This window comes from Bidens hawaiensis, unplaced genomic scaffold (assembly GCF_021521415.1).
Source record: "Bidens hawaiensis isolate Kalapana, Puna unplaced genomic scaffold, B.hawaiensis_p1.1 tig00029595_1, whole genome shotgun sequence".
NCBI lineage: Eukaryota > Viridiplantae > Streptophyta > Magnoliopsida > Asterales > Asteraceae > Bidens > Bidens hawaiensis.
In genome coordinates, this window is record NW_027494896.1 from 104,029 (window position 1) to 128,991 (window position 24,963).

A 24,963-nucleotide genomic window follows, 5' to 3' on the forward strand; every position below is an offset into this window, starting at 1 on the left:
GCACCTTCGGTTTTTCTAAAACAAAATTCTCACAACCGTGGATATAAGAATTAACAAAATTGCTCAAGTAACTCAAACAGCACGGCTCGTTTCTTGCACACCCCTATTTTTTATTGTCATATAGTCCCATTCCCATCTACGGTAGATATCAATGCAGAACACCTCAGCAACGATGAACCGCGATGTACACAATAACACAAGTCTCATTGGACTTAAGCAATTTGGGTTTCCATGTGTTTAGTAGCCTATTCTGTTAAGATATTAACAAAAGTCCAAACTAAATATAATACTCAATAGTATTATATTTAACAAGTTTAAAACGTTTATAATCACAATCTTAAACGAGTCGATCTTCATCTCCTAACTCGTTAATAACTAATGACATTTACTCAACCAAAGTTAATCCAATGTCACAAAATTCATATTGATAATTAATAAAATTACCAACAATATATGGGTTAAAAACCAAAGTATACGATAAAACACACCGAGCATTTAAAAATGAAGAAATGAAAGACCAAAATAAAGAAATGAAAACAACGCCGAGCCATAGAAAATTAAATGAAAGACTCATCATCTTAATCATTCCACGAATTCCTTCTAGACCCAATATAAAAATCTATTTTTTATTTATTTCGTATTTTTATCACGATCCTAGGTTATTATACATCGGTAGACTTTTGTTTTCACTTAACGGAGCAATCAACGTCTCGTGGGACGACTAAGAAGCTGATTCTCTCAGCAAGCCCTCAATATATTGATAAATAGTTAAACCTTCGTATTTTTGAAAATTTCTACTTTATTTAATACTATGTGTATAAGAACCCACGATTATTTGGAAAAAAATAATAAATAAATAAAGGTTTTCTTGGATTATTTTAAAATTGGGCCTAGGAGAGACTCGGGGGATGATTAAGATGGCGAGTCCCTCAGTCTATTTTTCGTTGACACCTCGGGTTTTCATTTCTTCATTTTAGGCTCCCATTTCTTCATTTTAAGAGTCTCGATTTGGTTTTCCCTTTTTAGGGCTAGCAAAGGCCGGTAGACTTTTGTTTTCCCTTAACGGGACTATTCGACTCGTAGGATGACTAAGAAGCCGATTCTCTTAAACGTCTTTCAATATTCTAATCAATAGTTAAATCTTCGCATTTTCAAAAATTCTACTTTCTTTGTAAAATGTGTAAAAGAACCTATGTTTGTGAGATAAAATAATTAATAAATATAGTTTTTTTGGATTTTATTTATTATTGGGTCTAGTAGGGACACGTCGGATGATTAAGAGGGTGAGTCTCTCATTTTATTTTTCTTTGACACGTAGGCTTTTCATTTCTTCATTTTGAGCTTCCATTTCTTCATTTTGAGAGTGTCTATTATGTTTTCCCTATGTGGGGCTAGCTGTGACTGGTAGACTTTTGTTTTCACTTAACGGAGCTATGAGCGACTCGTGGGACGACTAAGAAGCTGATTCTCTCAGCAGACCCTCAATATTTTGATAAATAGTTAAACCTTCGCATTTTCAAAAATTTCTACTTTATTTGATACAATGTGTATAAGAACCCACGATTATTTTGAAAAAAAATGATAAATAAATAAAGGTTTTCTTGGATTATTTTAAAATTGGGCCTAGGAGAGACTCGTGGGATGATTAAGATGGCGAGTCCCTCAGTCTATTTTTCGTTGACACCTCGGGTTTTCATTTCTTCATTTTAGGCTCCCATTTCTTCATTTTAAGAGTCTCGATTTGGTTTTCCCTTTTCAGGGCTAGCAACGGCCGGTAGACTTTTGTTTTCCCTTAACGGGACTATTCGACTCGTAGGACGACTAAGAAGCCGATTCTCTTAAACATCTCTCAATATTCTAATCAATAGTTAAATCTTCGCATTTTCGAAAATTCTACTTTCTTTGTAAAATGTGTATAAGAACCTATGTTTGTGAGATAAAATAATTAATAAATATAGTTTTTTTGGATTTTATTTATTATTGGGTCTAGTAGAGACACGTCGGATGATTAAGAGGGTGAGTCTCTTATTTTATTTTTCTTTGACACGTAGGCTTTTCATTTCTTCATTTTGAACTTCCATTTCTTCATTTTGAGAGTGCCTATTATGTTTTCCCTATGTAGGGCTATCCGCGACCGGTAGAATTTTGTTTTCACTTAATGGAGCCATCAGCGACTCGTGGGACGACTAAGAAGCGGATTCTCTCAGCAGACCGTCAATATTTTGATAAAATAGTTAAAACTTCGCATTTTCGAAAATTTCTACTTTATTTGATACAATGAACCCACGATTATTATAAAAAAAAACTAATAAATAAAGGTTTTCTTGAAATATTTTAAAATTGGGCCTAGGAGAGACTCGTGGGATGATTTTGATGTGTGAAAATGTGTGACAATCGTCAATTTCAGGTTAACCCCGTTAACTCAACTCCGTCAATTCAAACTTTAAGATCGTTGAATCTATAACGCACACTTCATTACATTTAAACTAGGGTTTAAATGACGCTTAACACTTACTACATGTGTAGTCTTTCGGGATTTGCACCGAAACGCAAACGAGTTGACGCGAACGATTGATAAATAAACGACAAACGTCAAAACACTAATTATGTGATTATTATGTGTTAGATATATGTGTGTTACTTGATTGTTATGTGGAATGTTAAACAAGAAACAAGAACCAACTAGTTTAGGCTAGAGATGTAACACTTGAAAGATTAGGGGCTAGAGTGTAACTTGTATTATTATAAATATAACCTATTCATGAAACCCTAACCCATTCACAACCCCACCCGATCGCCTCTCTCTCTCTCTCCTTGTTCTTCACGGCTGCCGTCCACAAACACCCTCACACAACCATCAAACCAAGAGATTAATCCAAGAACTAGGTGCTAGGAAGGTATACTTGATCACCTCTTACCTCTTTGTTGTTTAATTTTGATGTTTAATGGGTTGTGTGTAAACCCTAATTCGGCCGATCATGGGTATGTATGTGATTGATATGATTGTTGTTAGTTGGATAACTAGATTGATGTTGTTGCTTGATTGGTTGTTGTCTTTGATTTGAGTTAAAACACAAACCCTAATCTTGTATGTATGGTGTAATTGATATGCATGGATAGTAGTTATAGTGTCTAGAGGGTTATATGGATGCATGATAGTTCATAGATTGTTATTTTGTTGAGTTTTGATGTGAACAGATTCTGGACAGAATGTATATACGATGTTTAACTGACTGTAACGAAGTGTAAACGTGAAAATTGATTGAGATTGTGGGTACTGCAGTAAACTAGGTTGAGTCTAGTTTCTATAAAGTATAAATTCGTAATTTTTGGATAAGTGGAAGTATACTTTTATGATTTTACAAAAACGTGATGCAAAGCTGAGCTGTTAGACCTGCTGTTAGGTTATGTTGTAAATGTTATATCTCATGAACTACGAGACCAATTGGGTTGGTTCCACTTCTGGAGGTTGACTCACTGAGTTAGGAACCAAACCCAAGTGGTCTTGCATTTATTGGATTTTTCGTTTAACGGGAATTGTAAATAACATTCTGTTGCGCATGAATCTGACTGATATGAGTTTGCTGTAATGTTTTGGTCATTATAAGAAAAATATGTGGAATAAAAATAAGATAAAATATGTTCTGGAAACCTAAGATATGTATGCTTCTGTGGTGATTTTTGGTGAATTAATTGAAACGTTATAATCGGTAAACTAGTGCAATCTTTCAAGTAGAAATTCTGTCATAACGAAACTAGCTGCTGAGTTGTATAGGAATGCATGAAATATGATAGTTTTTATATAATTGTTGTATTTTGACCAAAATACCCTTGCGGGGAATAGTTGCTAGTTGATTGCCATGAATTGACCAAATTGCCCTTATGGGGAATAATGGTTAGTTAGTCTTTGATTGTTGACCAAAATGCCCCTACGGGAATAATTGCTAATAAGTATGTTATTAATACGTGACACGAAAGTAATTGCTCACTCGTGTATCGTATCACAATTTTACTTGGTTAAGTCACACACGATTCACAAACGAAACACGAAACATGTTACGTGCATAGGTATTATGTGCCGAGTCTAGAGACTCGTTAAACATTCCGATACTTAGAAAATCTCTTTGTTATTTTAGAACGCTAGAGAGTTTTCTACGACGCGCATCACTCGGTGATCTAGATCGGATATTCTTCGCAAACAGTGAGTTTCACTTTCCCCTCTTTAAACTGTTATCAAACGATTTTCACTTGGGGGAGATAACATACTCCGATAAACGCATTTTCTGAGATAAACGCATATTTAAGATTTTGTTATAAATTATATATCACTTGTAAAGGCTAAGCGGCAAACGTAACATTTGAAGTCCCACACATCGAACCGGTTAATATTTGGAATAGCGAGTCACTGTTGAGTAGTACTACTGGGTTTGACAAACCCCACCCGACGCTAAGCTCAACTGGAGGTTGAGTGGGTGTAAATTTTGGCTAACACTTACCATGGTCTGGAGGACCTGGTGACGGGCACTTGATAAACAGTCAGCTTCGGTCGCGAACCACTTAGCGATACTTGTTGTATAGATTAGCTACCTATCGATATATAATTTGACATAACACTATCTGGTAATGCAAAACACTTAAACGCTGTAACGTGGTTACACACTTAAACGCTGTAACGTGGTTACACACTTAAACGCTGTAACATGGTTACACACTCAAACGCTGTAACGTGGTTACACACTCAAACGTCGTAACGGGGTTACGCAACATTTAAACGTCGTAACGAGGTTACGCAAAACGCTAAACGATTTATTTTATTTTACTTGTGAACTCACCAACCTTGTGTTGACACTTTTAGTATGTTATTCTCAGGTAGCCGAGGCGGGCGCGCGGTTTAGGAGCATGCATTAATGAAAACACTTTTATTCTGCAAACTTAATTTTAACAGTTACATTTGGTTTTAAGTCGTCCTGCGTGACGCAGCTTTTGAATTAAGGTTTTACGCTTCCGCACTTACTTTCATTTAAACGTTTTTCTTTGGTTTGGTTATAACTAATGATTCCGATCCTGCCAGTTCACACCCTCTGACGGTAAAACTCCGTTAGTGGATTTTGAGGGTGTGACAGATTGGTATCAGAGCCATTGGTTATAGCGAACTAGAAACTGCATGCATACTAGACTATAACCGCGACGACCCATTAGTTATAATGATACGCACTGCATAGGTTTGTGTAGTCTTGAAATCTTATTTCTTTACCTCATTCACTCTTACGCGCGCATATACCCGGCTTACCTGTAGGAATGTCGACGCCACCCTCATCATCATCCGATTCGATGACGCATGCTCACGGGAAGGAACCGCAGTTACCTACTGCCTCGCCACCCCGTGTAGTCCCGGAACTCGAAGCTCCTGCACCAAAGAGGTACCGCCTATCCGGAGGCTTGTATGACAACAACGTTAGCTGGGAATGGTACCCCAACATGATCAGACGTATGGTCTACCGTGAACAAGTTCCCCCATTGCCTCACCCGAACCACCCTGCTTACCCTAACACTCTACCACCTATAACCGAACCTGTAGAGCGAGTTCTCGCAGCTGTCGTTTCTTGTTTGGAGCGTGATGTGGGTTACATGCGCTACACGAGAGAGAACGTTTCCAGATTGTTAAAAGACGAAACCGAGACTAAGGAGGAGATTGCCCGCATGGCAGCGGCAATGAAAGATATGCAAGGGGCTAGTGATCAACAGATGAAGGTTATGATGAAGATGCAAGCCGAAATGATAGACTTGAAAGAGCAACTCCAAGAAGCAAGGACCCGAACCGAAATAGCCTTAGAACGTTGCGATATCCTACAAATGCAACTTGCCCAGAACGTAGCAGAACCTGAGGCAGAGCCCGAGGCAGAGCCTGAAGTAGAACCTGAAGAAGATCCCGAAGAGGAGCCTGAGGAGGATCCCGAGGAAGATCCCGAGGAGGAACCCGAAGAAGAACCGGAGGAAGAACCGGCTGAGGAGGAGGCACATTCAGAAGTGTCCTCAGATGACGACATCTAGTGATGATGATACTTAGATGGAGGGGTTGTCTCCATCCTAACTATTATTTTTCTATGATTTTAAGGATTGATTGGAAATACTTTGTAGCGAATACAATGGTTTTAATCATGAGTTATTATTTAGACTAATATGTGGTTGTGATGTGATGTTTTTTTTTTCTTACATATCTTTTATTACATGTATGGTGTGTTGTATATGAAAGAAAAATTCATGTTTAACATTTTATACTGTGATTCTAGGAAATGGCCGGAAGAAACGCTGGACGAGGACGTGGTAACATCAGCATGACTGCAGCTGAACTCCAAACTCTGCTGAATGACCATGTGGCGGCCGCTTTAGCCGCACACGTTCAGAATCAAACAGGAGGTCCGAATGGAGCATGTACCTTCAAGAACTACTTAGACTGCAAGCCCAGTACGTTTAAGGGCACTGAGGGAGCTATAGGCTTCCTGCGTTGGGCTGAGAAGGCCGAGTCGGCCTTTGAGATGTGTAATTGTCCCCCTGCCAGTAGGGTCAAATTCGCTGCTGGGACACTTGAGGATTCCGCCCTCACTTGGTGGAATTCGAACGTCCAGATCCTTGGATTGGAACTGGCTAACGCGATGAACTGGGAGGAGTTCAAAAACATGATGCGAGAGGAGTACTGTCCGAGGGAAGAAATTTCGAAGTTAGAGTCGGAGTTTTGGTCGTTGAAGATGGTGGGTTCGGAGATTGAAGCCTACACTACTCGTTCGCACGAGTTGGCAGTGATGTGTCCGCGGATGGTGGATCCGCCGAGCAAGAGAATAGAGTTGTACATTGATGGGTTAGCACCACAGATTCAGGGCATGGTGACGTCTTCCCGACCAGCCACGATCCAACAAGCGATCCGTTTGGCTCACAAACTGACGGATCAGGCTGTGACTCAGGGTGCGTTACCACCAAGGGGTTCGACTGTTAAAGCCCGTGACAACCCGAGTAATGACCACGTCAGCAACAGTAACAACAACAGTAACCCGAACAGCGGGAAGAGAAAGTTTGACAACACCAGAACTTCATCCTCAAACCTCCCACCGCAACACCACTACCGTAAGCCCGAATTTACTCGGATTTTCAATACTCAGAATCACAACAACAACAACAACAACGGTAGCGGGCAGGTTTCGAGCGGATATGCTGGGAAATATCCAAAGTGCAACAGGTGCAACTTTCATCATGTTGGTCAATGTGACCGTGTCAAGTGTCAAAGATGCGGAAAGATAGGTCACAAAGCGAAGGAATGTAGAGTTGACCTTGCGGCGAAGGGTGCTCCTAAGCCACCGATGACGACTAAGGGATGTTTTGAATGCGGACAGGAAGGTCATTTCCGGAAGGATTGCCCCAAGCTGAAACAGAATGACAATAATGGGGGTAATGGAAGTGGCAGTAACGGTGGAGGAAATGGCAAAGGAAGAGCGTTTGTGATTGGATCGGGTCAAGCCCGCAATGATCCGCATGTGGTGTCTGGTAAGTTCCCTGTAAACGATTGTTTTGCTTCTGTTTTGTTTGACACTGGAGCTGATAGGAGCTTTGTGTCAAAAGCTTTTAGCCAACTTTTAAACCTTACTCCAACCCCGTTAGACGCTAAGTTTCCTGTTGAATTAGCTAACGGTAAAACTGTAATAACAACTCATATACTTGCGGGATGTAAGTTGAAACTGTCAGGTCATGTCTTTGACATCGACCTTATTCCTTTTACGCTTAGTAGTTTCGATGTCGTTGTCGGCATGGACTGGTTATCCGAGAACCGAGCGGAGATTATATGCCATGATAAGATAGTCCATATTACCACCCCTTCTGGCGAGATCATTTCGGTCCGAGGCGAGAGAAGCGGCATGACCACCAGCGTCATTACCCCTATGAAGGCACAGAAGTATTTACGAAAGGGTCATCCGGCAATTTTGGCGCAGATTGTTGAGAAACCCGCGGAGGAGAAACGAATTGAAGACATACCGGTTGTGCGAGACTTCCCGGAAGTTTTCCCGGAGGATTTACCTGGACTCCCTCCTATTCGTCAAGTCGAATTTCAGATCGAGTTGACACCCGGTGCAGCACCCATAGCACGAGCCCCGTATCGGCTCGCACCGGCGGAACTTCAGGAGTTGTCCACCCAGTTGCAAGAATTGTTGGATAAAGGTTTTATCCGACCTAGCTCATCGCCATGGGGAGCCCCTGTCTTGTTTGTCCGAAAGAAAGACGGGACTTTCCGAATGTGCATCGACTATCGGGAGTTGAACAAGGTGACGGTCAAGAACCGTTATCCTTTACCCCGAATTGATGATTTGTTTGACCAGCTTCAGGGATCGAGTTACTACTCGAAGATCGATCTACGATCCGGTTATCACCAGCTGAGAGTGCGCGAAGAAGATATTTCAAAAACGGCTTTCAGAACACGGTATGGTCACTACGAGTTTTCGGTTATGCCTTTTGGCCTAACCAACGCACCAGCCGTATTTATGGATCTCATGAATCGAGTATGCAAGGCGTACCTCGACAAGTTCGTGATTGTTTTCATCGATGATATTCTCGTCTATTCCAAGAACGAGACTGACCACGAAGAGCACTTAAGGATAATTCTGGAACTACTGAAGAAGGAACAACTGTATGCTAAACTCTCGAAATGTGAATTCTGGCTTCGCGAGGTTCACTTTTTAGGACATGTGATCAACGAGAATGGTATCCATGTCGATCCCGGTAAGGTAGAGGCCATCAAAAACTGGGAAGCACCTAAGACTCCGACTGAGGTGCGACAATTCCTAGGACTGGCCGGCTACTACCGGCGTTTCATCGAGGGATTTTCAAAGATTGCTCAACCCCTCACCGCTTTGACTCACAAGGGCACTAAGTACAACTGGGGTGACGCGCAAGAATCCGCTTTTCAACTGTTGAAAACCAAGCTTTGTAGCGCCCCTATTTTAGCCCTCCCCGAGGGAACGGAAAATTTTGAGGTACACTGTGACGCATCTATACAAGGTCTCGGTTGCGTGCTGATGCAACTCGAGAAGGTTATAGCCTACGCTTCTAGACAACTACGGGTTCACGAGAAGAACTACACGACCCATGATTTGGAACTCGGAGCTGTGGTGTTTGCTCTCAAGATATGGAGGCATTACTTGTACGGTACCAAGTTTACCATTTACACCGACCACAAGAGTCTCCAACATATCTACGATCAGAAGGAGCTGAACATGCGACAGCGTCGTTGGGTCGAGCTGCTTAAAGATTATGATTGTGCCATCAAGTACCACCCTGGCAAGGCCAATGTGGTGGCCGACGCCCTCAGCAGAAAAGAAACAGATAAACCCAGACGGGTGAGAGCATTGCAACTTACGATTCATGCCAGCTTACCCGATCAGATTCGCGATGCGCAACTGGAAGCGTTGAAAGATGATAATCTTCCATCGGAACTCATGCGGGGCATGAGCAAGCAACTTGAAACCAGATCGGACGGGGTCCGATATTTTGAGAACCGGATTTGGGTTCCACGATACGGAGAATTGAGAACTCTAGTGATGGACGAAGCTCACAAGTCCCGATATTCTATCCACCCTGGCTCAGATAAAATGTATCATGATTTAAAGGAACTTTACTGGTGGCCGAACATGAAAGCCGACATTGCCACCTACGTGAGAAAATGCTTGACTTGTGCCAGAGTCAAGATAGAATACCAGAAACCATCTGGTCTACTGCAACAACCGGAACTCCCAATGTGGAAATGGGAACACATCTCAATGGACTTTATTACGGGTTTGCCTAAAACACCGACGGGATGCGATACCATCTGGGTGATCGTTGACCGGTTGACTAAATCGGCGCACTTCCTAGCGATTAAGGAAACAGACAAAATGGAAAGACTGACTCGTGTCTACATGAAGGAAGTAGTGTCGAGACACGGAGTGCCTGTCTCGATCATTTCCGATCGAGATTCTCGTTTTACCTCACACTTTTGGAAGTCGCTGCAAAGCGCACTGGGCACCCGTCTCGATATGAGTACAGCATACCATCCTCAGACGGATGGGCAAAGTGAACGGACTATTCAGACCCTGGAGAATATGTTGCGTGCATGCGTCTTAGATTTCGGAAAAAGTTGGGAACCCCACTTACCCTTGGTAGAGTTTTCGTATAATAACAGCTACCACGCAAGTATTAAGGCAGCGCCGTTTGAAGCGCTGTACGTACGGAAGTGTCGATCACCACTCTGCTGGGCAGAGGTGGGTGATAGCCAAATCACTGGTCCGGAACTAGTACTCGAAACCTCGGAAAAGATTTTTCAAATCCGAAATCGCATGGCAGCAGCACGAGATCGCCAAAAGAGTTACGCTGACAAGCGCCGAAAACCTCTCGAATTTCAAGTGAACGATCGGGTGTTACTCAAAGTCTCACCTTGGAAAGGTGTGGTTCGCTTTGGTAAGCGAAACAAACTCAACCCACGATATGTTGGTCCGTACCGGATAACTGAGCGCATTGGTCCGGTGGCGTACCGACTGGACCTACCAACAGAACTCAGTGGCGTACACGATGTATTCCACGTATCAAATTTGAAGAAATGCCTATCTGATGAAACCCAAGTAGTCCCGTTGGAGGAACTACAAGTTGACGAACAGTTACGGTTCATTGAGGAACCAGTCGAGGTTTTGGATTGGGAAACCAAAACGCTCAAACGCAGCAAAATTCCAATCGTTAAGGTTCGTTGGAACTCGAGACGTGGACCGGAGTTCACATGGGAACGCGAGGATCACATGATGAAAAAGTATCCTCACCTTTTTGAAGGGCTAACCAAACACCGAAAACCGCGAAACCCGGCAAACCGTCAAACATCACCGGAGGTATGAACTAAATTTCGGGACGAAATTTCTTTCTACTAGGGGATGATATGACAAACTGAAAATTTTTCTTACTTTTTCAGGCTCTCATCACGACTTGACTCAAATTTTCGGGACGAAAATTCTTTAACATGGGAATGATGTGACAATCGTCAATTTCAGGTTAACCCCGTTAACTCAACTCCGTCAATTCAAACTTTAAGATCGTTGAATCTATAACGCACACTTCATTACATTTAAACTAGGGTTTAAATGACGCTTAACACTTACTACATGTGTAGTCTTTCGGGATTTGCACCGAAACGCAAACGAGTTGACGCGAACGATTGATAAATAAACGACAAACGTCAAAACACTAATTATGTGATTATTATGTGTTAGATATATGTGTGTTACTTGATTGTTATGTGGAATGTTAAACAAGAAACAAGAACCAACTAGTTTAGGCTAGAGATGTAACACTTGAAAGATTAGGGGCTAGAGTGTAACTTGTATTATTATAAATATAACCTATTCATGAAACCCTAACCCATTCACAACCCCACCCGATCGCCTCTCTCTCTCTCCTTGTTCTTCACGGCTGCCGTCCACAAACACCCTCACACAACCATCAAACCAAGAGATTAATCCAAGAACTAGGTGCTAGGAAGGTATACTTGATCACCTCTTACCTCTTTGTTGTTTAATTTTGATGTTTAATGGGTTGTGTGTAAACCCTAATTCGGCCGATCATGGGTATGTATGTGATTGATATGATTGTTGTTAGTTGGATAACTAGATTGATGTTGTTGCTTGATTGGTTGTTGTCTTTGATTTGAGTTAAAACACAAACCCTAATCTTGTATGTATGGTGTAATTGATATGCATGGATAGTAGTTATAGTGTCTAGAGGGTTATATGGATGCATGATAGTTCATAGATTGTTATTTTGTTGAGTTTTGATGTGAACAGATTCTGGACAGAATGTATATACGATGTTTAACTGACTGTAACGAAGTGTAAACGTGAAAATTGATTGAGATTGTGGGTACTGCAGTAAACTAGGTTGAGTCTAGTTTCTATAAAGTATAAATTCGTAATTTTTGGATAAGTGGAAGTATACTTTTATGATTTTACAAAAACGTGATGCAAAGCTGAGCTGTTAGACCTGCTGTTAGGTTATGTTGTAAATGTTATATCTCATGAACTACGAGACCAATTGGGTTGGTTCCACTTCTGGAGGTTGACTCACTGAGTTAGGAACCAAACCCAAGTGGTCTTGCATTTATTGGATTTTTCGTTTAACGGGAATTGTAAATAACATTCTGTTGCGCATGAATCTGACTGATATGAGTTTGCTGTAATGTTTTGGTCATTATAAGAAAAATATGTGGAATAAAAATAAGATAAAATATGTTCTGGAAACCTAAGATATGTATGCTTCTGTGGTGATTTTTGGTGAATTAATTGAAACGTTATAATCGGTAAACTAGTGCAATCTTTCAAGTAGAAATTCTGTCATAACGAAACTAGCTGCTGAGTTGTATAGGAATGCATGAAATATGATAGTTTTTATATAATTGTTGTATTTTGACCAAAATACCCTTGCGGGGAATAGTTGCTAGTTGATTGCCATGAATTGACCAAATTGCCCTTATGGGGAATAATGGTTAGTTAGTCTTTGATTGTTGACCAAAATGCCCCTACGGGAATAATTGCTAATAAGTATGTTATTAATACGTGACACGAAAGTAATTGCTCACTCGTGTATCGTATCACAATTTTACTTGGTTAAGTCACACACGATTCACAAACGAAACACGAAACATGTTACGTGCATAGGTATTATGTGCCGAGTCTAGAGACTCGTTAAACATTCCGATACTTAGAAAATCTCTTTGTTATTTTAGAACGCTAGAGAGTTTTCTACGACGCGCATCACTCGGTGATCTAGATCGGATATTCTTCGCAAACAGTGAGTTTCACTTTCCCCTCTTTAAACTGTTATCAAACGATTTTCACTTGGGGGAGATAACATACTCCGATAAACGCATTTTCTGAGATAAACGCATATTTAAGATTTTGTTATAAATTATATATCACTTGTAAAGGCTAAGCGGCAAACGTAACATTTGAAGTCCCACACATCGAACCGGTTAATATTTGGAATAGCGAGTCACTGTTGAGTAGTACTACTGGGTTTGACAAACCCCACCCGACGCTAAGCTCAACTGGAGGTTGAGTGGGTGTAAATTTTGGCTAACACTTACCATGGTCTGGAGGACCTGGTGACGGGCACTTGATAAACAGTCAGCTTCGGTCGCGAACCACTTAGCGATACTTGTTGTATAGATTAGCAACCTATCGATATATAATTTGACATAACACTATCTGGTAATGCAAAACACTTAAACGCTGTAACGTGGTTACACACTTAAACGCTGTAACGTGGTTACACACTTAAACGCTGTAACATGGTTACACACTCAAACGCTGTAACGTGGTTACACACTCAAACGTCGTAACGGGGTTACGCAACATTTAAACGTCGTAACGAGGTTACGCAAAACGCTAAACGATTTATTTTATTTTACTTGTGAACTCACCAACCTTGTGTTGACACTTTTAGTATGTTATTCTCAGGTAGCCGAGGCGGGCGCGCGGTTTAGGAGCATGCATTAATGAAAACACTTTTATTCTGCAAACTTAATTTTAACAGTTACATTTGGTTTTAAGTCGTCCTGCGTGACGCAGCTTTTGAATTAAGGTTTTACGCTTCCGCACTTACTTTCATTTAAACGTTTTTCTTTGGTTTGGTTATAACTAATGATTCCGATCCTGCCAGTTCACACCCTCTGACGGTAAAACTCCGTTAGTGGATTTTGAGGGTGTGACAAAATGTATCTATGAAAACTACGCCTCACAACTAAGCTTTAAATTAAAACGGAATATCCTAACTCTAGTTCACACAATCGGCAAGTGTACCGATCGTATGTTGTAAAGACTAAGGAAGTCCGAGTATCAAACACAAAGACACGTAAGGTGTCTCATATTACTAACCTACTCAAGTCCTGTCTAAATAATATACTTGTTTAACTTATATATCTAAACTAACTTAACTAACTTTACTTAAATAACGGTGCAACGAAACTAACTGGAAACTTAACAGGATTTAACGATAATAAGAAAACGAATCACCTAGGTAAGATGAATTAACAGGTATAGGATGGCTCATGTGTTAACAAGTGTTTGAAACCGGCTTCTAAATATGAACTAAGATAGATGGAATCAAGGAAAATGGGTCCCTACGGTCAGTTTTACCAGAAAAACCCTAACATCTATTTAGCTTTTAATTTACGGTTGTTTATTTACGTACCATAATGACTCATAACTTGGTCCATGTCTAAATCACAGATCTCACTAAGGCTCGAGCTAATTACAAACCTATGAGAAGAGGGGTAATTCAATACTAAGGATAAAATAACTCAACTTACAAACTAACCTAGTCAACAATTGGAAAACCGCATGTGGTCTCGCAACGACTAACCAAATCAACTAAACCAGCAACATAAGTCGACACCTACGGTCTTAGTCCAACTCAAAGAAGATGATCCTATTAACCTAAATGATTCAATAAACACAAACCTTAATGGCACGCGTCTACCACAATCAATCAACACACTCAATATTAACCAAACTAGCAATTAACGACTACATGAAACAAATTCATGCAATCAACTAATCAGGGCTCATGAAGCTTAAAATACATCTAATGGCATCAAGGTTCATGGAATAATATCACAAATTATGAACTTTTACAGTAATATCACGAAAACTGATAAATCAACCATTAAACATCAAACTTGGGCGATTCTAACCAATCTAGCCAATCACAATCAATGAACAGTAGCAAATATATATAAAAGTGATGAACATGTTCATATAAATCTGATTACAAAAGGTTTGAATGATTAAAAACCAAAAACGAACTTAAAATCGATAAAATACTCAAAACCGACAACCAAAGGATAAAAAATAAACTGTAAGCTTGTCCTCCTTGGTTTCTCTCCTAGAGCAGGTGTGGTGGCTGATGGAATGGTGATAAATTCGTTTTTAGGGTTAAAACTCTTTATATAGATGTTTAGATTTTCTAATATAAAATATGTTAAAACAAGCTCACAAAGCCCACTAGAAGACAAAATAGCCATTTTTATGATTTCTGGCTTTTCTTGGGCACTTGGGGTGCTGCATAACATGACCATTGACCCCCACCTTGGTCGCGTGGCGTGGCCAAGGCCATTTCGTCCGTTTCAGCTCGTTTATCTTCGTGCGCGCATACAGGCTTCGTTAGATTCTCATTTGAGTTGAAATCTCTACCAGAAAATTGGGATACTCATGCTATCATACTAAAAACATTACCCAATTTCAAGAATCTGAGTTTGACAATTCTCCATGGTATGTTGCTTCATTAAATCTCTCATTGCAACCGCTCACCATTTGAGTTTTCATCACGACACTCATTGATGACTTTTTTCATAGCTTTACAACAATCCTTGATGGCCTGTTTAGAAGTCCCATTTAGCATAATAAGTGTAAAGGGTGGCGAAAGTGTTGATCCAATGGTACAATCATCAGCAGATCTACGAGTTGATGTCAACATTTTTTCTTTTGACTGATTTCTCTTTCAAGTGTAAGCAACATACCATGGAGAATTGTCAAACTCAGATTCTTAAAATTGGGTAATGTTCTTAGTATGATAGCACGAGTATCCCAATTTTCTGGTAGAGATTTCTGAATTATGTTATTCATAGCAGAGTTTATGTAATGAACATCAACCGATTTTAATTCACTTATTAATGTAGTGAACCTTTTAAATTGTTGAGTTAAATTATCTTCTTTAAGATGGCAAAATGTCTCATACTGTTGTGTGAGAATTTCACATGTACCCTTAATAACTTGTGGATTTCCATCAAATTGTTCTTTCAGTGCATCTCACTCCTTGGTAGATTTACAATGAATCAATCCACCATAAATTTCATTTGGAATCGGTATGGCAGGCGTAGCAAGAGCTTTGACATCCAATTCAAATTTCTGTAGATCTTGATCATAATAATCCTTAGAATCCTTCTTAACCGTCTTTTTACCATATAATGGATCAACCGTTTCTGAGGAATGAGGCCCATAAACGAGTGACCTCCAACAACTTGTGTTTTGGTTGCATAGATGATGAAGCATTATCTAAGCGCATATGTTGTATTGACCTCGAACCACATTGGTGGTTTCGAAGTTGAACCCGTGTTATGAGGATCCTGTACGAACGACATGATCTCAATGTTACAGGTTTTTCGCTAGCAACAGAGTAATCAACGGAGCTTTGCTTAAAACTTGATTCCACAACTTTGAATTATCAATTTGAGCTTATAATTTTGTTTTTGAATTAATTTTTAGATCAATTACATAGATCCATAGCTCTTATACCAATTTTTGGGATCTAGATTCAAATTCAACTAAGCTAATGAACCTGAGTTACACCAATGAAACAGTAACAACTGGTCTAATCCTTTAATTGAATTAGCATCACATTAATTGAATTTATATTGAAATTATGAATCAATTAGTATTATCAAAGTTAAAAGCAACGAAAATTAATCAAGCCATGGAAGGTTTCACATGGAAGAACAATTTTGTATTAATTATAACCGAATGATTAAAATCTATTGTTCTCCCTCAATCTAGCTCATATTTATTGAATTTTAGTACAAATGTACTTTGATCAGATGAATGTGTGATGTAAAGTGTTAATGAAGAATAGACTCTCTTCTTTATTTTATACAAGTGTAAAACTAATGATGAGCTAAAGGTGAAAGCGACATCTAATCAAATATGTTACAAACTACTGATGAAAAAAATACAAACAACTGTCTATAAAAGAATCTTATGAGAACTAATTATCTTTGATTAAACAATTGATGATTAAACCATCAATTGTTTGTCTTCAGCTTTGAATCTTGAATATTTGCTAAACAGTTGTTTAGTCTTCAGTTCTTTGTATCAACAATTTAATTGGTTTGGGAGTAGCAATTTAACAAAAACCTTAATGGAGAACAACCAATGTTTGAATCATCAATTGTTTGGTTTATAGCCACATTTTCTTCGCTAGGTTCAACATTTTCCCTTCGGGTTCATATTTCCCCATTGTCCCTACACTAAACACCATAACAACGGTGAACCGCATTGTACACAATAACACATCAATATAGTGTGTATATTCTATACATTTCCAATTCTTCGAGTTCGTTCCGAAACAAGCCCCATAAAATGAACCAAAACCACAATCCACCATCCACCGCCACCAACACACCAACACCCTCATCATCCTCTAAACCACACCAAATTTCCCGTCGACGCAACGTGAAGCGCAAATCCTCACGATCTTTACCTTGGTTTGACCCCGTGTATGTGGTGCCTTACACGAGCCAAACCTCACCTCGAGCTCAGCGATGCAATGCAAAATTAATAACATAAATCAAAAAAGAAAATAAAAGAATAATAAACACATAAGGCTCAAGCTCGAGTTAGATAACTTAACGAGCTATTTTTTAAGATTCAGACTAAAAAAACTCGATATTTTTAAACTTTTTATCAATCCAAACTCGAGGTACAAAGGAGCAGCTAAGAAACTAGTAACTCAGTCACACACAATAACACAAATAATATTGTTTTGTGTATAGTCTCTGTATAGAGATCTCCGAGTTCATTTCGAAACCCTAAAAAATGGACCAAAACCACAATTCTCCGGCCACCGCCGCCGACGAACCACCGCCTTCGTCATCAGAACCACCACAACCGTCACGCCGCCGCGGCGTAAAACGCAAATCCTCAAACTTCAACACCAGTAACACCTCAACTCCACCAACAGCATCATCGTCAAAGCGTCAGACACGAGAGAAGCCATCGCCGCTGTTGTTTTCGCCGATCCATAACGGACCGTTGACGAGAGCGAGGTTACAGCCGAATTATGCGGAAACGGCGTCGTTTTGGGAGGCGGTGGAGGTGAGTGGTGGAGAGGGGGAAGGGGAAGGGAAGGTGTTGGCGGCGAAGGTTGCGGCGAAGGTGGAGGAGGAGTTGAATGCGAGACGCGAGGCGTGGGAGGCGGTGGAGAAGGAAGTGGAGAAGGAGTATGAGGTTGTGAAGAGGAGAGGGGAGAGTGTTCATGTTGTGCCGAATTCGGCGGGTGAGTCAATGTTGATTGTGCAAATTGGTTAATTATATTTAGTTAGCGATAACAGAATTCGGTTGGTGAGGCAATGTGGATTGTTTCAATTAAGTTAGGGTTTAGTAGTTGTTGTTACGGTAGAATTAGGGGGTTTCTAGAGTCAAAAGAGGGAATATAATGTTGGATTATGATCAGTGTTGTAGGACTTGCCAGGCGCAAGTTGGGCGGTGGGGTAGTGACTAGCGATTAATAGGGGATTAATCGGATTAAAATTCGGCTGGTGAGAGAATGTGGATTGTGGAAATGTTTAATTGAATTTGTGTTTTTAGTTTTTAATTAATGTGGATAGATTGCTTAGGGTTTAGTAGTAGTTGTTGTTACAGTAAAATTAGGGGTTTATACAACATAACATTGGATTATGATCTCATATAGTTAGTCAGTCAGTCAAAGTTGCTTATAGATGTTTTTTGTATATATTAACTCAAGCTTGAAAATTGGCCATATTTCAAATTTCAGTTGGGTAAAGAAGTATTTAGTAGCTGTAAAAAGAGACCGGATATAATATTTAACTGATTGCTGTAATTAGAATGGAGGGGAGAACCCTTAATATATACAAGTGAGAAACCTTTAACCCTAGAAACGATAGAGAAACCTATCTTGGTCTTACGGGCCCATATGCTTATAAAAGCTAGTGGTAACACACTAACAACTATAATAACAGTATCTTTATAGTTAACAGTAACTTTAATAATCTTTACCTGTGGCTGGAGATTATTTTTTAGGGGTACGGATAGCCTGATATGTTGAGTTTTGGCAATAGCATTGTCTATGCTAGCCTTATTAAGATATTCTCACTTTTGATATTGCTAAAATCAGTGAAGAGTACATTCAAACTTGGCATTTTTCATTTTCAGTATATACTTGAGACATTGAATCATTTTTCTTGATTGTGTTAGACTTTATACGTGTAAATTTTGTTATTGAATATTGCTAGTGATTATTCGCATAAGAATGATCTACTGTAAACTGACACTGATTTTTGCAGGTTGGTTTTCATGGACAAAAATCCATCCATTGGAGGAGAAAGCACTGCCTTCTTTCTTCAATGGAAAATCAGAGAAACGGACTCGTGAAAGTTACATGGAAATTCGAAACGCAATCATGAAAAGATTTCATGAAAATCCCAACACTCAGATTGAAAAAAAAGATCTTTCTGAGATATCAGTTGGAGAATTGGATGCTAAAAAGGAGGTGATGGAGTTTTTGGACTATTGGGGGCTGATTAATTACCATCCACTCCCTGAACCAGATACTGTTAATTCAGTGGGTGATACTGAAGAAGCTGCAAAAGTCAACTCATTGATACAGAAACTTTTTGACTTTGATTCGGGCCAATCGTGCTCTCCAGCTGTACTGAAGAGTAGTTTAGCAACACCTGCAATTCCATATCGGTTACCTGAATCCATAATAGTTGATGACTTAGCACATCCTGAGGGACCATCTGTTGAGTATCACTGCAATTCATGTGCAGCTGATTGCTCTCGTAAGCGTTACCACTGTCAGAAACAGGTCTGTTTTTTTTCTTTTTAGCTCCAAATTAGTTATAAGTTTTATCACAATAGTCTGATATACTTTCTAATGTTTTTATGCTATTCATGCCATTATATCAGATGGTACCTACTGATATTTTTCTAAACTTAAATAGAAGTTAGGCTTGTTTTACATGAGTGGGCAAGTTTTTGTTATAGTGTATGTAATAGCCCAACATGCTACGTGGTTTTATGAATAAAGTATTATTAAATATTATGATTAGTTACTGATTAAGTAAATTATAGAAGGGAAACTAATAAACTATAGCATAATGGAGCTAAAAAGATAACTCCATGTATTTTTCTCCACACATTTTGAAATAAGCTATGAAATTTTATTCTCCATGAACACATGTAATCCTTGATTTATACATGTAATGTAAATTACAAAGATTTCATTTCATACAAATACAATAATGGAATCCTAAGTAGAAAAATGGTGGTAACTTGTGTATAGTTTGGATCTTTTAGAAAGTAAAAAGATATAAAAAACAAGAATATATAAAGAATTGTAGGTCTTAGAAGATAAAAAAAGCAATATTTCTCTATAGACTAAATGGGAGATAATTATGCATGTGATAAACTGGAAAACACGTTCCATGTATGATGTACGTACACATACATGAACACATCACATTTGTGTGTTTTATGTTGATTCAGTTTCTGTTAGGCAGGCAGATTTTGACTTATGTACTGAATGCTTCAACGAGGGCAAGTTCGACTCCGATATGGCCCCGTCGGACTTCATTCTCATGGAGCCTGGTGATGCTGCGGGTGCAAGTAGCGGAACATGGACCGATCAAGAAACACTACTTCTTCTAGAAGCTTTGCAACTTTTCAAAGAAAACTGGAACGAGATTGCTGAACATGTTGCAACAAAGACAAAAGCTCAGTGTATTCTGCATTTTCTTCAGATGCCGATTGAAGACGCGTTTCGGGATTGTGATGATGATGATGATAAGAAAGATACGAAAATTCCTGATGATGAGAAGAAAGATACGAAAAGTCCTGATGATGAGAAGAAAGATGCGAAAAGTCCTGATGATGAGAAGAAAGATACAAAAAGTCCTGATGACGAGAAGAAAGAAGCTGGTCAAAGTCAACAGGAAAATGATGACAAAATGGAAGTAGACAAGGAGAATGGTGATTCACAAGATATGAAAGAAACAGAGGATCCAAAATCTAACAATGATCAACCAATGGAGATTTCAGAATCTGCGGATGATAGTAAGTTAAAAGATAAAGAGGAAAATGGTGTGAATATCGCAGTGAAAGCATTAAAAGAAGCGTTTGAGTCTGTGGGGTCCGTTGATGAGAAACTTTGCTTTGCTGATGCCGGTAACCCTGTCATGGCAATGGTAAGTTCAATTCTTTTGTTTTTTTAAGGAGGGCGTTGTGTTTCCTTGAGTTTTCTTACTTTGTTTAATGTTTCTTTTTCAGGCATCATTTTTCACTCGGCTCGTGAAACCAAATGTTGCAACTGCATCAGCCCGTACGTCTCTGAAATCTGTGTCTAAGGGTGGCACAGGCTTGCAGTTGTCTGCAAGACATTCCTTTGTACTAGAAGATCCTAAGGATGAAACTAAAAAAGCAGATGACACAGACAGGTCAATAATTTTTTAGATTTATATTTAGTTACCAGCTACAAAAGTGTTACTAAAGTTGGTGGTTTCAACTTTCAACTAATTTACTTGAAAATGGATCGATTTGGGTTATGTGTTTACTGTGGTAATGTGTCATTGCACTAAGTTAAAAAACTTAAAAAGTCACCGAAATCGTTAATCAAAAGTTTTGAACCGCTTTTATAGAATGTTAAGGGGTAATGTTGGACAAAACTAACTTTCAACATTTTAACAGTTTAGTTCCTTCACTTTTTTTTTGCATCGGTTTTATCCCTCAACTTTTTGTTTATTTGTTGAGAATGCCATTTTCAGTTCATACAACAACTGAAAAGTTGGTTGGTTTTAAATATACATCAACCATTTGACAAAAAAACAGATGAAACGTTTTAGCTGGTCAACCCAATCAACATGGCCTATTTACTGGTCTCATTTGTGTCGGGTTGCAGGTTGGCGGGTTAAATTGTTAATCCCGAACACGACCCATATATTTTTTCATGTCATAAACATCAACCCTGACCCCCACACACTTAAAGGGTCAAAACAGGTCGGTGGGTGATTACTAAGATGTACACATGTTAATTGAGTTGGTGGGCTCTAAAAAATGGGGTAAACAGGTTAGTGGGTCCATTTCTTTACCTAAACAGGTTGGTGGTTAACCCGAACACGGCATGTTCAATTAAACAGGTTAACCTCGTTTTTTAAAACAGTTAGATGTCCCAACCCAAAAGCTGACTTTTTTTCGTGTCGTTTCGGAAACTGCCACCCCTAATGTTGACGCGTTACTCTAACAACCCTACCTTTGAAAATAACTAACACTGAATATGTAATATACAGAGATGTGCAAGAAGTGGTAGATCAAGAAGCCGTGAAAGAGAAGGCCGATTCTTCCAATAAGGAGAAAGAAAAGGAAGACACGAAAGTAACTGAAAACGAGAACACAACAGAAAAACAATCTGTTTCTGATGAGAAAAAAGAAGAAACGGTTACAGCAGAAGCGACGGTTTCTAAAAAAGGAAAAAATGCTGGCACGCGAAGAAAGGGTTCAAAGAAAGACAAGGATCCAGCGACTGAAAAACCTGCTATCACAGAAGAAACAGATAAACAGGATAAAGTGGAGATTCCTTCTGATTCCAAAAAGGAAACAGAAGATTCTGCTGATGGTGCGCCAGAGTTAGCGTTAGTAGTCTCTGAGTCAACCGAAGCTTCAAAAGACGAGGAGATGACAGAAAAGACGGAATTACCCTCATCTGCATTGGCTGAAAACACACTGAATTCAGGTTAGCTGTTACAACCTACAAATAGAATATTATTTTATTGTACTTAATATAATATCTTGGTTATGTTTAATGATGTAGTGGACATAGAACCAAAATACTCGAAAAATGAGGACAAAAAGGATTCAGACGCTGAAGATGATCCGGTTATGGTTAAACTGACACGTGCAGCTGTTACCGCCATCTCAGCTGCTGCAGTCAAGGCTAAGTTTTTAGCAGACCAAGAAGAAGACCAGATTCGCCAGCTGGCGACCTCATTGGTGGAAAAACAGGTGAGACGTCAATAAACAAACTATTGGCTAAATGTGCCACATCATATATTGAATATGTAATAATAAATTTGTACTACAGTTGCACAAGTTGGAGACAAAGCTGGCTTTTTTTACCGAGATGGATGGCGTAGTATCACGGGCCCGAGAACAATTAGAAAGGTCAAAACAGAGACTTTACCATGAACGGGCCCAGATAATCGCAACCCGTTTGGGGATGTCGGGTGCTGCTGGTTCTAGGCCCATGGCGGGACATCCATTACAAAGGCCTCCAAATCCAAATGCAAATCCGAATCCAACTTCGAATCCAATGAACATGACCCCTCAAAGACCACCACTTTCGAGGCCCATGATGGGACCCGTACCTCCTTTTTCTAACCCAATGGTTTCTAACCCAGTGGGACCCGTAACAGTTGCAGGAAACAACCAAGCAATGAAGTAACTAGGCCTGCAGATCATGTGAGTGGTAGCCGGTAGGTGTGGGTGCGTTATTTACTAATATAGTTACAAGGACAACCTAGGGTTTATTTGGACTTAATTATTATTATCTTATTAAGGTATGGGTAGGTATTGTATGTTGTAATGGCTACATAAACTTTTTTAATTTTAGAGTTGTGTTTGTAAATTTGTAATTTTAGCTAAGTTATTAACTTAGCTCAAGAATTTCGATCAGCCTTCCTATGCAGTCGATGTGTTGCAGGTATCTTCGCAAAACAAAAATGTCGTGTTTGTACTAAATAATTCTTCGAAATAGAGGGGTGTCATTATTGTAGAGACCCGTAGGTCGTAGTTTTATTGGCAGTTTTTCCATTGTGATGTTAATGAGACTGACGTCGTATTGTTGCGGTCTACACAATCTAACAAATGTATGGTGTACGATTATGGTAACCAATGTATTTGCGGACCTTAATGTAAAGAAACCTGTGAACCTTGGTCTAAACCAGTGCGCGATGTAGGCTTTCTTTCATTTATGGTTGGCTTAAGAATCTAAAACCGCTTGGTTTTCTAAAGATCAACGTGAACATCAAGATCACTTGTTCTTTCGGTTTGAATATCCTAAAGCGGTGTCGCATAAGTTTAAGACTTTGGCTAGGCTTTCAGGCTTTGATCATTGCATGCATTGTTGAATGTTTTCATGCATTGTTGAACGTTTTCAAAGAGCTTCCATTAACAAAATAGTTTGGAGCATAATTTAAAGACTTCTTTTAAGGGCCATTAACAAAATTTGTGGTGTAAGTTCAAGAAGTTTATGATTTCTCATATCATGAATTATCATCTAGCCATACAATCACGAAGAGTATACATTGTCTTGTAATAAAGATAAACATTTAATACACAATATATATATATATATATACACATGAAAGAAATATCAAACTCAAATAAATTACTAGTTTCATTGTTTAGTAAAAAATTATTAAAAAACATATTATTTGTTTTATTTTCTTTTTTATGTTTACAAATTACAACCAACATGTCCTTTCTAATGTGTTGTAGTGATAGGAAGCAAGATGTTTTCAATGGAGACCCATGTTAGATCTCCATAGATAACACTTTGGGGAAAGCACAAGTGACTCAATAAAGGAAAACCAAGATCTTTGTGATCGCGGTTCAATTCCAATTCAATTCCGAGGGCGTCCGGGTTTCACCACCAGCGGATCTTTAGATGGATGAGTTTCCCCCGAAACTGGAGATAACTTGGAGGCGCTTAAGGGCTTCGTACGCCCCGGTTGGGCAGTACACCAATGTTGTAAAAATCACTAGTTGCTAGTTGGCCGCCATGAGTTGAGGACTAGCGATTCATCATGATTAATTGGATTAGACTTTAAAGTATAATTTCACTTTTATACATACAAACACATTTTGGCCCGAAATTATCTAGGATATTGCTGGAAACCGTTGATTTTTTCTGGAATCTCATCGGAAACCGCTAATTTTGGCTGGAATCTCGCCGGAAACCGTCAATTTTTGGCCAGAACCGAAAAAACCGATTAATCCTGATTTTGACCGGATTTGACCATTGACCGATTAGCCCAAAATTAATCAGTAACGTGAAAATTAACAATTAATTGAAGATTAATCAATGCCTAGTCGGGATTTTTACAACACCACCGTCTGTACC

The 24,963-nt window shown here is 39.2% G+C and overlaps 1 protein-coding gene across 1 annotated transcript; it reads left to right on the forward strand.

The window, feature by feature from the left end:
* The first annotated feature begins 17,594 nt into the window (after positions 1-17,594).
* LOC143579050 (SWI/SNF complex subunit SWI3D-like) lies at positions 17,595-23,598 on the forward strand. Its single transcript, XM_077062463.1, has 7 exons — positions 17,595-18,105; positions 19,133-19,656; positions 20,351-21,034; positions 21,117-21,283; positions 22,133-22,575; positions 22,654-22,844; positions 22,924-23,598. The coding sequence occupies exons 1-7, from the start codon at positions 17,646-17,648 to the stop codon at positions 23,281-23,283; spliced, it is 2,829 nt and encodes a 942-aa protein (XP_076918578.1). The 5' UTR covers positions 17,595-17,645; the 3' UTR covers positions 23,284-23,598.
* Positions 23,599-24,963: the final 1,365 nt, after the last annotated feature.